This window comes from Chelon labrosus, assembly GCF_963514085.1.
Source record: "Chelon labrosus genome assembly, chromosome: 16".
Taxonomy (NCBI): Eukaryota; Metazoa; Chordata; class Actinopteri; order Mugiliformes; family Mugilidae; genus Chelon; species Chelon labrosus.
Window position 1 is genome coordinate 26,685,383 of NC_140349.1, and position 17,302 is coordinate 26,702,684.

At 38.8% G+C, this 17,302-nt stretch overlaps 1 protein-coding gene across 1 annotated transcript in view; it reads right to left on the reverse strand.

The window, feature by feature from the left end:
* Positions 1–422: 422 nt before the first annotated feature.
* The window catches only part of epb41a (erythrocyte membrane protein band 4.1a), a 30,584-nt gene continuing 13,704 nt past the window's right edge, over positions 423–17,302 (reverse strand). Inside the window, exons 17-21 of the mRNA XM_084563200.1 lie at positions 9,932–10,060; positions 8,151–8,252; positions 6,403–6,483; positions 6,091–6,210; positions 423–966 (exon numbers count right to left, since the gene is read on the reverse strand). Coding sequence (XP_084419326.1) covers positions 6,112–6,210; positions 6,403–6,483; positions 8,151–8,252; positions 9,932–10,060 — 411 coding nt within the window. The 3' untranslated portion in view covers positions 423–966; positions 6,091–6,111. The remainder of the gene's footprint in view (positions 967–6,090; positions 6,211–6,402; positions 6,484–8,150; positions 8,253–9,931; positions 10,061–17,302) is intronic.

A 17,302-nucleotide genomic window follows, 5' to 3' on the forward strand; every position in this document is an offset into this window, starting at 1 on the left:
AATGACCAGAACTGGAAAAATCATGATGTCACATACTTGCTGAGTACATCTAAAATGCAAAACACACAAAAAGAAGAAAGAGGAGATAATAAATAAAGAAAATATATCAGTACACTGCTGTCTCTTTACAGCAGTACACTTATACACTACTTGTTCTAGTGACACAAGAATTACAACAACAGCTAAAACAATGATAAATTTAAAGATCATTCAACAAATGATGAAGACAGAACTTTCAATAACAAAACGAGTTAACCCCCTCTCCCCTGATAAACTCAATCTGTTTATACATAAATTGAAAAAATATTTTTTTTTCACATTGAGAGGGAGAATAAAATATTTACTGTACAACAAATTATACCAAAATTGCGTTAAAATGTAATCGATTCAAACATGTACAATCCCAAGAAAAAATTACCCACAATCCCTTTGTCAATTCTGTTTGGAATACATTGCACACTGTTAAAAAACGTTTGACTTCCAAGTTATTGATATCCAATTCTGATGATAAGAAAAACTGTAGAAAAATAAAGTACCAGTAATCTCAAGATTAAAATGCCCTTGATTTTTTTTCCGTAAATACTCCACACAAAGTGCAGGCCAATAAATTCATAAATACTGAACTTTTCTTTTTTTGCTATTTAAAAAAGCTTTTTTTTTTCCTTTTTTCTTTTATTTTTAAGTCATTACTTTAGTGGTTGCTTGGCAGTAAATGGAAAAAAGATGGGGATTGTGGGGAATGCTGGGAGAGTTCTTGTCAATTTTCTAGTGACTGTGTCTCCTTCTGGTCATACTCCACACTTTTGGTTTAAGTCCATTGTTGAGCATTGAAACTTGTTTCCTTCTGATGTGGTCACGTTGACGTTCAAGGCAGGGAAGGTAGGAGACCACTGACTGGACGCTGAGGTAAAATGGTGTGACTGAGACACATGTAAGGAGGAAAAGACGGGCATCTGAGAGGGCTACCTGTGGTTAAAAGATGGCATAAAATAAAACAGAGATGAATGGATGGACAAAGACATGATAAAAAGAAAGAGGATTTTAATAACCAAACCCCCATATTTAAGATTGCAACACATGACAACACCAGCAAAATTATATACAGTATTTGAGAAGAGAGAACACCCAGAATATTGTAAATAGTAAATGGCTTGTATTTCTATAGCATATTTTGGAACAAACTGTTAAATTTCTCTGACTCACTGATAGCACACGTGTTTAGTTATCCTTTATTTGTTTATCTCCTCCCTCACGTTAGTTATTTTACAACCTGCACAAAGCTCAGATTATAACTGAACCTTGGAAGTGTCTATATGCCCCGGAAGCAACTCTGGGTTGAATGTCTTGCTCAAATTCATTCAAAATGCTTTAAAGCGATTGTTTAAACTAGTTGGTCTTAGCCAAGTAAAATATAAAATACTGTGAATTTTCAAAATAAAAGGTGTACCACAGAGAAGATGATTGTTGAAACAATGAAATAATTTAATATGACTACACCATGTTAGATTCTGTTATTTAAAAAAAAAACGTGCTGGTATGCGATTAATTATTATACAGTCATGCTGATGTTTTTATAAGGAACCAAGTGTAGTCATCTTACATATTTCTTTTTAACCCAAAAAAGCTGTCACTGCTCAGTTATGAAATTACGGGGCATATAGACACTTCCAAGGTTATAATCTGAGCTTTGTGCAGGTTGTAAAATAACTAACGTGAGGGTGGAGATAAATAAATAAAGGATAACTAAACACATGTGCATTCAGTGAGTCAGAGAGATTAAACAGTTTGTTCCAAAATCTGTTTCACTTTACCCAGCCATGACGCACACACGACAAGCAGCTGTTTATGGTTCTGACACAACAGTAGAGATCCGTTAGACATAGCAGCTGATACAAAATTCTACTGCACCCTAAATGATGTCAATGTTTATTTGTGAAACTGAGATTACCTCTATGACCTTCTGACTTCAGCTGCTAAGGGGTTTACAGAATTTGCTAATAGTGTGACAGATTCCTTTCTTTGTTGTGTTTTTCTCACAGTTGAGGATTACACAGGTTGTGTGACAAGACATAATTATTATTGATTGCCGTTTACAAACCTGCTTGCCAGCTGGCTAAACAGCACCAGATCCATCCCAGATCCGTCCCATAAACAAGGCCACAATTAAAGCCACATGGGATACGTATCTTATTATGGTTAAGTATCAACCTGTCTGGAGAACCCAACTGAACTCTGTGAGAATTTCTTGAGCTTTTTTATTAATAAGGTCACAAACATTAGGGCCATCATCAATCCTCCTTCCTACGACCCCTCCATATCAGCCATAAGCTCTGCTGTTTTTGACCAGTTTGAGCTTGTCACTCTGCCCTATTTGGGAGAGATAATTGGCCATATGAAACCTGCTGGGTCTCCCAATGATCCACTTCCACCTCGTCTTTTCAAAGAGGTTTCATCCACCTTAGCACCATATGTGCTCAACATAATAAATGGTAGTTTAGCAAATGGGATTGTACCTGCAAGTTTTAAACATGCTGTAGTGACACCACTGATTAAAAAGCCTGGTTTAGATGCATCAGTACTTTCAAATTTTAGGCCAATCTCCAAACTCCCTTTCCTCTCTAAGATTCTGGAGAAAATTGTGTACTTCCAGTTGAAGTCTTTCTTAGATGAACACAACATTCTTGAGATCTTCCAGTCTGGGTTTAAAACCCACCACAGTACTGAGTCAGCACTGTTGAGAGTTTTTAATGATGTTCTTTTAGCCACCGACTCTGGTCACTGTGTTGTTTTGGTTCTGTTGGACCTAACAGCTGCCTTCGACACAGTGGACCATCAGATCCTCCTGTCTCGCCTGGAGAACTGGGTGGGCATTCGTGGTCATGCCCTAGATTGGTTTAGGTCCTACCTAACCCAAAGAAGTTTTTGTGTCCATGTTGGAACAGCTGAGTCCAGTGTAGCGCCCCTTAGCTCAGGAGTGCCCCAAGGCTCTATTCTTGGCCCACTTCTGTTTTCCCTCTACTTGGATCCTCTTGGATCAATTCTAAGAAAACATGACATTGCTTTCCACTTTTATGCTGATGACAGCCAAATTTATATGCCCCTCCGTCAAACAGACAACTACTCTGCAAATCAACTGCTAGAGTGCTTGGCAGAAATCAAAGCATGGCTGGCTGTAAATTTCTTACACTTGAACAGTAACAAGACCGAGGTCATGCTGTTTGGGCCTAGTGAGGCCTCCAAGGTCCATGCTGATTTGGGGCCTTTAAATCAGCATTTAACACAGACAGCAACTAACCTCGGTGTACGAGTTGACAGTGATCTGAAACTGGATGCACAGATAAAAACAGTGGTTAAGTCCAGTTTTTTCCAACTGAGACAACTGGCCAAAGTAAGATCATTTCTTTCTCTCCACCACTTCGAGATTTTAATCCATGCTTTTATCACAACTCGTTTAGACTACTGCAATGCACTTTATGTTGGGCTTAACCAGGCGTCACTGTCTCGACTACAGCTCATTCAAAACGCTGCTGCTCGACTTTTAACTGGTACCAAAAAGCACAATCACATTACCCCAATTTTAGCAGAAATTCATTGGCTCCCTGTCCGTTTCCGTATTGATTTTAAAATTCTTTTATTTGTATTCAAATGTATTCATGGCCTCGCTCCTCAGTATCTGTCCGAACTGCTCCAGCCGTACACTCCCTCACGCTCTCTTAGGTCGGCAGATCAGTCACTGTTGGTTGTCCCAAAGACAAAGAGGAAAATGAGAGGTGACCGGGCCTTTGCAGTTGCTGGCCCCAAACTGTGGAACAACTTGCCATTGCACATTAGACAGGCCGACTGTCTTCCTCATTTTAAATCCTCCCTTAAAACACATTTTTTCTCTTTGGCTTTTAACTCAGCATGAGATGTTAGTTCTTATTGTTTACGTGGTTTGATTGGTTTTATGATTTAAATCCTGTTTTATATATTCTCATGTCTGTGTACAGCACTTTGGCCAACCTCGTTGTTTTTAAAGTGCTTTATAAATAAAGATTGATTGATTGATTGATTGATAAGTATTCTGCTTATTTTCACATGCACCGATCAGGCATAACATTATGACCTAATATTGTGTAGATCTCCCTTGTGCCTCTAAAACAGTTCTGACTCATAAGAGAAGGGACATAGACCTTCTGTGTCTGTGTCCTTTATTGTCTGGCAACAGAATGTTGTTAGTGGGGGCCTTTGGGTCCTATGGGTTGAGGGGAGGGTTCTGGATCAGGCTTGTTCCAGTGCACCCGACAGATACATAGCTGCTGCCATCAAGGAGTGTCATTGCTATGGGGTGGGGGTGCCTGGTCTGGTCTAGGGTCTAGGTGGTACATGTCTAAGTAACATCCACATGAATGCCAGGTCCAAAAGTTTCCCAGCAGGACATTGCATTGTCACAAGATGGTCAATGTTATTTGCTTCTCCTGTCAGTGTTCATAATGTTGTGGCTGATTGGTGTACAGTACATAGTTGCATTGCTGCATTTGTGTAATCAAAACATAAGTCAACAATTGCAAATCAGTTCATTCACAACAGTGACTGATGCTCTTTCATTGGAATTAGAACCATCACCCTGTTTGGTCATTCCATTTAGTATCCTACCCAGTAACTGTGGTTCTAGTGTAACTACAGTTTCAGCCTCTATCATTACTTCAGTGGGTAATTGCAGGTCCATTTAGAAACAATATAATATTCAGTGAAATACGCTATGAGGCTTCTTCTAAAGCAGGTCCAAATTTACTAAGAGAACAGAGTCGCGTAAATGTGTGCTGCAGTTTTCAAATTGCCTGTATTCAGTGTCTGATGTACTAAGACAGCAGCTCATTATTCAGTCAGCTTCTGTATTTCAGGTAAGCTCCTGATATATCCCTCCACAACACGGCTGACAGCTTTCTATAAGATGACTCAAAAAGTTCAAATAAATAAATAAACCAGTGATAACCTGGGAGCGCTGTAAAAACACAGTACCATAGAAAAGACAGTTCTTCCATCCTTAAAACCTTGCGACTTGTGATATTTAAATATCTTTAACATGTCTTTATCTATTATTTGTGCAATCCTCGCTAAAGTGCGTATACAGTGAGGAATGAGGTGCACATTGAAAACACTGGCAATAATACATCAAGTTACAGTTAAAGACAAGATTTGATTGCAAACCTCTGAACCAGAGGGTAGGCATTTTTCTCTTGTCTAGTAGATGACTGATTTATAGCGCAGACCACAGGCACTAAATCCAGTCAAGACCTCTGCTGTGGCCAATTTAATTCAGTTTTCTAAGACTGGGTCTTTTAGGCTAATGAACCTGCCTCCACTGGTTTGACTGATGTGTGGCTGTGGAAGAAACCAGCACTTCTAGAATGTTAGGAAAATATACATACACTGTACATATGCATATGCATACACATATTCATGTATTGTACATGATATAATAATATTACGACTATTATGAATTAAACAATAAATGAATCTTTTCCCTTTTACCTGATCGGCTAAAATAAATGAATCTCCTTTTAAAAGCACTTTCCATTTAATAATAATAATAATAATACATTTTATTTATAAGCGCCTTTCAAGACTCATTTATTTGAAAGTGTAGATTTCATCCAACATCAGTATTAACTGGTTGCGTAAAATCAATCTTACCACTCCCTTGCAGGAGATGTAAACAGGCACCCAGGAGGATCTTGCACATATAAAATGTTTTGTGTTTTCCCATGTTGTCCCATCTTATCTGCCTTACTTGGATTAATCAAAATAACAATAATAATAGGCGTTTTTTTCCACATCACTATTTTGCAATTATTAAATCATTTGACAAATGTATTAAAGCAAATAAATAAATAAATAAAATAAAAATAAAAATGCTAAATTCAGAAGGCAAGGGTGTTATGTCTTAGTCTAAAGTTATGGTTGAAGTTCTTTTTTTTTTTCATTGTCATATTTTTGGGTAAGGAGAAATTGAATAGCAAGCAATTACTAGTTATCCCAGAGTGTCAAGTCAGACCACAGAATGAACAGTGAGGGGTGAGTGAAGGTGGAATCATGGTGGACACTCACCTTCCAAAGGATTGGTCAGTCTTATTCAGGGGTGATCTCTGTTTCCTGGTGTACAACCACTTTGGTAACAGACATATCTGGGTGCTGCTCTTTTGCCTCTTTAATGGCTTGAGCCAAAGCCTGAAAAGTGAAACAAGGACAACTGCTTGTTAAGTACAATACTATTGTAGTACAATGCTACAGATTTAATTAAAATAACTGGCATGCAGAAATAATTAACGTGACTCCGTCTAGATCATTACTGCAGAGTTCTGACAAGATCATCATTACATTAAAAAATACTTCATTTATTGCATCTTTTACATTCTTCACCTTGTCATGATCAATTTCAGTGTCTCCAGTGATGACAATTCTCTTTTCAATGCGAGTCTCAGAGATTCCCCCTTTCACCGTCTACAACACAGACACGGCACAAAATCAAATACAAGCAACAAAAAATATAGCTGTACACAACAACCTGCGGACTCTAAACTTGACAGAAGGGAGCAACTCAAGGTCAACGCAATACGGTCAGGAAATCTGAGGAAATTTGAAACTGGATTCCCACAAGATTCTACGAATTTAAGAGAAACTGAGTCCTTAACAATTAATTGCCACCAACTGCATGCACTAATGCAGTGGTTCCCAAACTTTTCGCAGCCCGTACCCCTTCAGACATTTGACTTCCAGCCATGTACCCCCTACTGGCACGCACTTCAGACTCCTCATCGCTGTCCATGGCTATGCTAGCAGCTTCATTAGCCACGTCTGCACTGCTTCTAGCATCCCGGTCAAAGTTAGATATAGAAGTTGAGGAAAAGCCTGGGTTGTCGCTGGTGTGTGCATCTTCGCCTGTGGGCTGACTGGTGGTAGCAGTTTCAGCCAGAGTTCAGAATCAACTCTTTCGCATACCCCCTACGTCACTTTGCGTACCCCTGGGGGTGCGTGTACCCCAGATTGGAAATCACTGCACTAATGCAATTAATATGCAAATTCTCAAGTCAGTTGGATTTATGGTGTGAGGGCGTGGCTCATATTCTCATATGCTCATATTCCTATCGAAGCACTGCTTAGTTCCATGTCTCCAGCTTGTTCCAGGTCACAGAAATATGAGCCAGGGAAAGATAATGAAAGAAATTCAGAGAATGTTAAGATGCGACTTGTCATCCTCTGTGGGACTCCACAGACGCCACAGAAGAAGAGCAAGTAGGAGAAGAACAAAGTGACTTACTGAGCATTACAATCCTCATCCCTTTCTGAATCTTAATCTTAATGTGATTGGGTTTTAATACAAAAAGTGTATTGGGGCAAGGCACTTAATCAAGTTGACAGTGGTAAGATAGCAAAACATGCTCAATTCCATTCAAGTAAGGCCTGCAATCTTTGTTATTGTCGGCAGTTAAGGAATTTGGTGCATATTATGGCTTGTTAAAAGCTGGTACAGATATATTGAAAATGGATTCTGAATCTGTGGCACTGTTGGCATTAACTAGCATTTCAGAGCCCAAATGTTTTCTTATTGGTTTACATTGTTGCAAGCTAGTGAAACTGGGAGTAATGAATTAGCCACCAGATAGTAAAAGAAAAAAAGAAAAACACATCATGCAGTGGAGGCTGTTGGGTCAGTGGCTTCTCTAACAACCACAGCACTATTTTGGCACTGTTAACGAGACAAAAATATATTTCTTGCAATGAAATAATCACATCTTGCTGATGAGGCTACACCCACATTAACAATCTCAGTTACTCTGATAACTAAAACAGTGAATCATGGACCCTGTTAAGACCTGGTTATTTCAATGCATCCTCAGTGACTGGATCACATGTAACCCAGAGAAATGTTCAGACTTTTTAATGTGTCTCTAATACAGTAACTTTTCCTTTTTAGGCGATCATTTATCATTCATTCATTCAGGTTTTTGCCTAAACGAATGAGGAAAATCAAACTAGTCCATGCCCTGAGTGTGTTCACACCTATACTTTTAGATGGTCACTTGCTCAGGACAGATGTTAATACAAGTCTAAACAGGGCCAGGCATATGTATCAATGCAGGGACTGTGAGGCTGTTAGTAAAGCACACCTTGGTGATCTGGGTGGTAGTGGTGGTGCTGATGGTCTCGGAGGTGATGGTCTGGGCACTCAGCAGAACTCCAGAGTCTCTCTCTACCAGGCTGTCCACTGGCTGTGGGAAACACATTTTGAGTCTTATACAAAAACCAATGAATACATTTAAACACTAACAATTCCAATCAATCATCATTTTTCATTATTGGTCCAGCCACTTCAGCAATATTCAGACCATTTTACTGTTTCGCACATTCGACTTAAATGTATTATTTCCAACCCTCAGTGACACGTAACCAGTCTGTGACTGAAGGAGCAGCCCAGTGCTCTCAGAGTCTTGTGCACTGGTGAGTTCTCCATTAAGGATGACAACTTTGCCATCCTCTTCCAATATCCTACAACATCCACTGGTTTAAGAGGCCAGAGACTGCAGAGACAGCCTTCCTGACAAGTCTGTTGCACACATCAGTGAATATGCAATGTCCCACAATGCACACTGCATATCAGGACAAAAAAAAAAAGAATAGTCTTGGTCAAGAACCCAATAGTTACTCTAAAAGAGCTAACGATGTCCTCTACAAAGGAGATGGAACTGCTGAGTCCTGACCTGAAGAGTTGGATCTCCTGTATTAAGCATCTGTGGTTGTTTTGTACAGGTCAGTACATTCTTCACTACTTGAACTACATTACTCAACTGTTGCCTTTTCCTATGCAACACAGGAGAGCCAGCTGTTCAGGTCTGGACTAAGCTGTCCACCTGTACCTGAAGGCGAAAGGACAGTCTTTTTAGGACATTTTAGCCAGAAAAGACAGATGGTTTCAAAAGGAGTAAATTGGAAAACCAATCTATAAACAGGAGAGGTGATCTGACACATCACCTATCAGTCACTAAGACAAAGTCTTAACATCTGTGCCCAAAAAGATTCACCCCCATTCCTACCTCGAGTCTGGGGAGAAAGTGGTCATTAAAAAGGAAAAGAAGGTAGTACCCAGGTTAATCTCAATCACATCCTTCTATTGCAGGTGAGTATTGCAGTCGTAAACAACTCTATAATTTGCGATATGCCAGCAGTTCACATTTGGTGTCTGTGGTGACATTCCCACACCAGCACACATGTGGTGAGTAATTATTTCTTGAGCCAGAGCTGAAGGAGTAGGCTATAGGAACTAGGTATATGGTAGATCATGTGGAGAAAAAACAAAGTGTTACTGATGCTCAGGGAAAAAAAGACATTTGGGGGTAGGATTGGAGTAAGGGAGGATTATAGTCTTAAAAATAAGATATATATAACATAGATAACCATTTGTGTGGCTTTACTTTGCTAGATTGCATTGAAACAAGAGAACAGATTGAGGGCAGACACAGGTTGCCATTGTGTTGTCCTTTGACTGGTAAGTGTTTGGAGTAGGCTATGTAGGCATTACCATTACTCTGCCTAAATTATAGATTAGTGTTTTGGAACTGTTGCTTGTACCTCTAATCTGTTATAAATTCTAGCTAGCTAGTTTGTTTTGCAGTTTTGCTGAAACTGCACTTTTCTGTGTTGGAAAATAGCCTACATGTCTGATAAAGATAATTTTCCCTACTGCCCTTGTTTGCAGGAAGACTTGAAAAGAGTACACCAGGGGCTAAATTCATCTGTAGGCACATGTTATACACATGTATGGACAGTGTGTGTGTCTTTAAGGGGAAGACAAATGTTCTGCACCACAGGTTTAAGTGGGTTTAAATTTGAGCCTGTGCATATTTTGTCAAATGTTATTTCTTTAGTGTGCAATTCCCTGAATTCCCCTCACCTGTGCTGACTCATATGTGATGGTCTTGGTTTCAGTGCGAACTAAGGGGATGTCCTTGTAGGTGACAGTTCCTCTTACAGAGTTGGTGACATCTGAGATGGTGATTGTCTGGGTCTTTAGTACAGGAGACTGCAGGAATCAAATAAACAGCAACAAATCCTCTGAGGGCTACAGAGACAAAACAACTGTAACATCAGTCATTATACCATTTAGCTGAAAGAACCACATTCGCGCATTGTATTCTTCCAATATTATAACTGGATTTAGGTTGCATAGGTGAAATGCTAACTTTTTTTTAATTGATTTTGTTTGTTCGTGATATGGGAAACACAGATTAACGTACTCCTGATGTTACACTTCACCGTATTAGGATTGTTGGACTCACGGAAGTGACAATGAGCATAATTTCAATTTTATTTCCCTTGGTTGCAGTAATTTTCTCTATAAAAGTTATTCATACAAACGAGACAAAGAAAAAAAGAAAACCATATACATGTGGTTTATAAAACATACGTCAACATGAAGTTAACACGACCAATATGATGCATAGTTGCAAAACTTATAGCAAATTAGGTTTATAAATAGCTCAACACAATTAATATTACAAGTGGTTTCTCCAAATTCAACACAAAAATCACTTTTGGTGACTAACTGCAGTCTCAAAATTATTAAACCCCTTCATGACAAGCATCTTTAGTACTTAGTAGAGCACCCTTTTGCTGTTATTACCTGCTGCAAATCAGATGCATAGCTGGACACCAGCTTCTGGCAGTGTACATGAGGGATCTTAGCCCATTCCTCATGGAACTGTTTCCAGTTCACTAATATTCTTGGGTATGTGTGCTGCAACCTCCTTTTTCAAATCCCACCAGAAATTTTCAGTGATGTTCAAGTCAGGCGACTGTGATGGCCACTCTAGTATCTTCCAGTGCTTCTTCTGAAACCAAGTTTTGGTGGACTTTGAGGTATGCTTGGGATCATTCTCCTGTTGGAAGGTCCAGTGACGCCCAAGCTTCAGCTTCCTTAAAGACAGCATGACATTTTCTCCCATGATTCCTGATACTTGATTGAATCCATCTTGCCCTCCACACGCTGCAGGTTTCCCGTGCCAGAGGAAGCAAAGCAGCCCCAGGGTGTTCTTTTCAGCATATGCTTCATCTCCTCCAGAGTCCCAAAAAGTTCCAGTTTTGTTGCACCACTCCACAGAACACAATCCCAAAACCTCTTTGGCTTATTTATATAGTTTGGAGAAAACTGGAGCTTTTCTTGTGCTTTTGGGTCTGTAATGGGGTACGTATTGCAGTTGGGGCATGACGCCCTTCAGCGTTTAGTATGCGCCTAACTGTGGAAACTGAGACCTCAGTGCCTGCTGACACCAAGTCTCGCTGCAGGTCTTTTGCACTCCTGCCTCCTCAGGAATCTGTTGGCAAAATCCCTTGAGCTGTTGTTTTTAATTATACAATTCCTCTAGAATCTGTCACACTCAAAATACTGTATTCCCAGAAGCAAATGAGAACATTATCGTAAAGGAAATTCTCCTGTCATACACATGAAACCCTTTCTAAACCAACTGAATTATGTAAACCCACTTAATTATGTATTAGGTACAGAAAAAAAAAACATAAATGCAAATTGCACTAGTAGTTGGTGACTTTTCCAAAAATAGATGGCAAGACAACATTTGTGCTGTAATAATAACATATTAAGGTACAAATGTGTGAATAAATTTTCTGTACCTTTACGCTACAGTATGGTTGGCTTTTATGGTTGGATACATAATGAGACTACAGTCAGTAGACAGAGTAAAGTAAATTAAACCAATTCAGTTTGCCAAAGTGATGAGCATCAAGATGGCAGCGGGTCCAGATGCAGTGGCTTTGAGCTCTCCAAATAAATGCTACTTTTTATTATAATTATTGCTATAAAACAGTTCTCTAGGGAGTTGCACACTTAAATCTCCGTGTACTGGCTATATGCAATGATAATAAAAGAATTCAATTTAATTCAAATCAATTCCATCAACAGACAAGAGAAACCATTCTGTGGTAAAAGTGTTGTAGTTTCCTATACTATCACACTGAAAAGTACAGCTTAAAGAATTATCTCAAAGTCCAGTGACACTAGTGTCAATAGTGCATTTCAGAGCAATAAGTATTAGAATACATATTGACAAATCATGTGGTGATGTGTTAATGCTTTGTTGCATATATATGCATATATGAATAACAAAAAGTATGTTATATCAAGACAGTAGCAGAAACGACAAATGATCTGACAGCAGTAAAAGCCCTGAAATCACTTTAATTTGTACTAGCAGGCTCTAAAAGTAGTCTAATCATCAAACAAACTGTAGCTGCAAGTCTCTCCAAGCTCTGCATCAACAGAAATAGTTCAAAGGCAGGAGTCCATTGTATGCAGACTTGCATTTTTCCCAAATAGTGTCTTTGGTATTCGAGGTATTCAGGCCGTATAAGGCAGCTGTTCAGTGTTGAGGGCTTTGAGAATGTATATTAACTGCATGCAGGTTATCAATGGGTAAAGAGTTTTTTCATAATAACTAGGGGCAATACCATGTCAACAAGTACATGCCTTAATAAGTGTGTGTTTTAGGTTGAAGGTACATGAACCAGAATGACCATACTAATCCTGCCTACTAAGAATATTAAATCAATCATCACTGGAAGCTGGTCTACCTTGTCCAGTGTACACCACAAATCTCTTTTTGGAAGTTTTTTATAATGAGGCCATCATGCTTCTTCGTGGGTTCATGGGATTGCCTTCTCAGGCTCGTGAAATCCTTTAAAAACCTGTATAACTACAGTCGTGTACAGGTTCAGTTTTAAAAACTTGCATCGGCCCACCCTCAATGCGGGTACTGAAACAGACTCGCTACTCACAATGATCAAGACAAATCCAGGCCTGTCCAGGACTTCCAGGTGTTACTTTAATGCTTGGCAAAAGTTACCATGTAAAAGATACATGAATTTAAATCATGTTTTAACTGTGCTTGGGTTGCTCATTACAGTGTGCTAACATATTGTGTGCATGTGCACACAAAAGCATAGGTTTAGGTCAAATTAGGTAAAAAAAATGAGGTCGATACAAACATTGTCTCTTAAGACGTGTAACTTTTTAAATATGACTACATGGTTAGTTGTTGTATTCACCTTACTTTAAGAAGCCTACAGCAGGATGGCAAAGCTTGCAGCAGCCATTCATAGATCAATTGCTGAGGTATGGAAATGGGATCCAGGAATACCAGTATTCTTCAAATATAGTGGTCGGATTGATGAATAGTGTTTTAACTCCCACCGACGTTGGCCCGACCTATTATTAGCCAATCCACAAGCCTTAACTTGCAAAAATATGTCTTAATCAAACTTGACCCAACCTTCATCTTCGTTTGTAAGTGCAGGTTGAGTGAGTCTGACTGAGTTAATACAGGGTTTTTCCTTCTTTCTCACAATAGACTAAATGCCAGTCCATTTTAAGTTCTGTGACCACAAACTGTGTATAACTGTAACAGTTGAGTGCAGTGTCGTCAGAGCAGTTTCATTTCACATTACCTGCTCCACTCTCAGGCTACATCAAACATTAAATAAAAAACTGTAGACTAGACCTATCTGTAGTCATGTCTCCCCTAAAATATTTAGTTACAAAGGTGGCTTGATCTGATGAGTACTTTTAATATCACAAAACCTACTGCATGAGCATAACAATGTTAATGGAATACTACTGACAATGGTGTGTCCACGGCCCTTGTCACAAAGAGCATTAACATGGGTCTGATAAAAGGTCAACAGGTCATGTCTGTGCACACCTGGCATTTGAATGTGTCTCTATGCGAGTGTCCACCTCTGATGGGATCGAGTGGGATAGTTCCATCCTCTTTATGAAGATAAGTACATACATCATTTGGGTAAGATCTGTGTGGACAGATGAGTCACTGCTGCAAACTGCCAGCTGTCAGACTGGGAAAAGGAAAAACCTGACAAAATATTTTTTTCTGACGGCTAAGACATTACTAGTTAGCCTGGTCGTCACCATCCTACGTTTCCGCCCGAAATTTGATTTCGGTCTGCACCGAAATCAAATTTCGGGCGGAAACGTAGGATGGTGACGACCAGGCTAATTACTAGTGGCCTAAATTAAGAATATTCAGAGAACAATAAAGAAAATGAACAAAAGCACACAATGTTTTTATATCTCCTGTTAGATCGCAAACTCCAGGTCAGGGATAATTGTATTAAGAAGACTAATTAGTTAGTAGTTAGTAATTAGTAATTAGAGAAAAAGACCTGCCTCTAATATAAGTCTGCTTCAAATCGGAAAATGCAAATATTGTTTTTAGAACTAAAATACACATATCGTACTCACATTTAACTTAATATTGTTTACTTTTGCCTGACAGACTGAACCTACAAGCATTGGGAAAGAAAAGGGATTACAGCAATGAGTACAATAGTACTAGTTAACAATGGAAATATAATGGGTTTCCAGGATGTGAAAGAGAAATATAGATAAGAGAAGAAGGATTTTTTGTTTTTTAGATATTTACAGTTGAGGGATGTTTTTATTAAGGAAGTACAGATATAATTATTCAGACATACAGTGGAACTAAATTCAAGTCAGTCTCAGTACTATACCAAAACATGGGTGACTGTGAACATCTTCGACGTACATCAAAACAAAATGGGAACAAGAACTTTATATTATAATAACAACAGAGTGGCTCAACATGTGTGAAACACAATACACAACTACAAACTTGCCAACATGGAGGGAGTTTTGATGGAAAAACTAACCTAGCTTTTTTTATTACACCTAAAATATAGAGTAAACTGTCTGCTTCACAATATCCATTGGTGGGAATGCGGGAATAGAGAAGCAAATCATACAGACATTTTTTGGGAATGCCATGAACTACAACAATTTTGGTATCACATACACAAATTAATTAAGGACATTAACGGGCTATACAATGCCCAAGGAATGCAAAGTTCTGTATCTCGGATATATAATGATTATTTTATTGAAAAGGATGAATATATAACTAAGATATTATTGATTGCGAGCAAAAGGGCAATAACAAGAAAATGGTATGAGAAGGAACGCCCTACTTTAGACCAATAGTTAGAAATTAAGAGAAAGATTTGGACTATGGAGAAAATTACTTATCAACTGAGACAGAGTGGATATGTCTTTATTAAAACTGGAAGAAATTGTTGATTTACAACAGAGTGGAAGATGCTTTGACCTACTGATATATGATCTCCAAGATTCCAGTTTTATGTACACCGGTCTACAACAATAGACTCCGAACAATGGCTGTTCATGTTTACTTTTGTTTTTGATTTTTCATGTTTCCTCATTAATTCTCTTTTTTTAGTTTAAGTTCTTTTAAGTAGCAAAAATTTAACACATTTTGTTACGACCACAAACATAAATATATTTTACTGGAATGTTATGTGAAAGACCAACACAAAGTGGCACACAATTGTGAAGTACAAAAAAATTACATTATATTTAATAATAATATACATTATTATTATAATACATGATTTTTATTTTTTTTTTTTACAAATAAAAAACTGAAAAGTACGGTGTGCAAAAGTATTCAGCTCCCTTTTCTCTGAGTGCAACCAACTGTCTTCAGAAGTTGCCACATGACCTAATGACTAAATAGAGTCCACCTGCTTGTAATCTAATCTCAGTACAAATACAACTGTTCTGTGATGGCCTCAGAGGTTTGTTAAGAGAATATTGGGGAGCAAACAGCATCATGAAGTCCAAGGAACACACCAGACAGGTCAGGGGTAAGGTTGTGGAGAAATTTAAAGCAGGGTTAGGCTATAAACAGATTTCCCAAGCTTTGAACATCTCACAGAGCACTATTCAATCCAAAAATCCAACCTAAACTTACAGACCGAACAAGGAGAGCACTGATCAGAGCTCAGGTGGGGTCAATCTGTCCACAGAACAACTATTGGTCGTACACTGCACAAATCTGGCCTTTATGGAAGAGTGACAAGAAGAAAGCCATTGTTAAAAGAAAACCATAAGAAGATCCGTTTGCAGTTTGCCAGAAGCCATGTGGGGGAGGCAGCAAACATGTGGAAGAAGTTGCTCTGGTCAGATGAGACAAAAATGAGCTTTTTGGCCTAAATGCAAAACGCTATGTGTGGCGGAAAACTAACACTGCACATCACTCTGAACACACCATCCCCACTGTCAAACATGGAGGTCGCAGCATCATGCTCTGAGAGTGCTTCTCTTCAGCAGGGACAGGGAAGATGATCAGAGTTGATGGGAAGAACGATGGAGCCAGATACAGGGCAATCTTGGAAGAAAACCTGTTGGAGTCCGCAAAAGAAGGTGGAGGTTCACCTTCCAGCAGAACAACGACCCTAAACATAAAGCCAGGGCTACAATGGAATGGTTTAAAACAAAACATATTCATCTGTTAGAATGGCCCAGTCAAAGTCCAGACCTAAATCCAATTGAGAATCTGTGGCAAAATCTAAAAACTGACGTTCACAAATGCTCTCCATCTAATCTGACTGAGCTTGAGCTGTTTTGCAAAGAAGAATGGGCAAAAATTTCAGTCTCTAGATGAGCAGGCTGGTAGAGACATACCCCAAAAGACTTGCACCTGTAATTGCAGCAAAAGGCGGTTCCACAAAGTATTGACTAAAAGTATTCAAAGTATTGAATACTTTTGCACACCGCACTTTTCAGTTTTATTTTATCAGGGGGTCATCAGCTCAATTACCACATGTGATAGATGGAAACTTAATGGACATAAAAGAAAATCTCCACTTTTTTCACTAACGATACCAATGCCGATATCTGAGGTTTAGTGTTTGCCGATACCGATCCGATACCCATACAGAAAAACAATGCTGAATTACCTAAAACTATGTCTCATTGTGTGGAAAAGACTAGGATCGTTCTTTTGTGCAAGGCAACATCAGACTTGACTTAAACATTTCTTTCCTATTTTTTTTTTTAAAACAAATAAACAGATATAAATGTACTGAATTACTTATTCAACAACTATGCCCCAGTACAACAATCTTAATCCGTTATGCCCAACAACCGACAGCGGCTGCCCATCCATAACGATAAAGTTCAGTATCCTCTCAGTAATTTTTGTTGCCTGCACACTATTAGGTGGAAACTTTTCACTTCTTTCCTTCATCTCCTTCAAAGTTAGCTACTTCATACCGCCTCCTACCCGATCTAGAATTTTCTTCAATATCGGGACTGATACCGATACCAATATCGGCTCAGTGCATCCCTATTTGAAATACACTGATCTCTTGAGGTTACAGCCAATAAAAACCTGGCAAAGCAGAATGACCTAAGCCA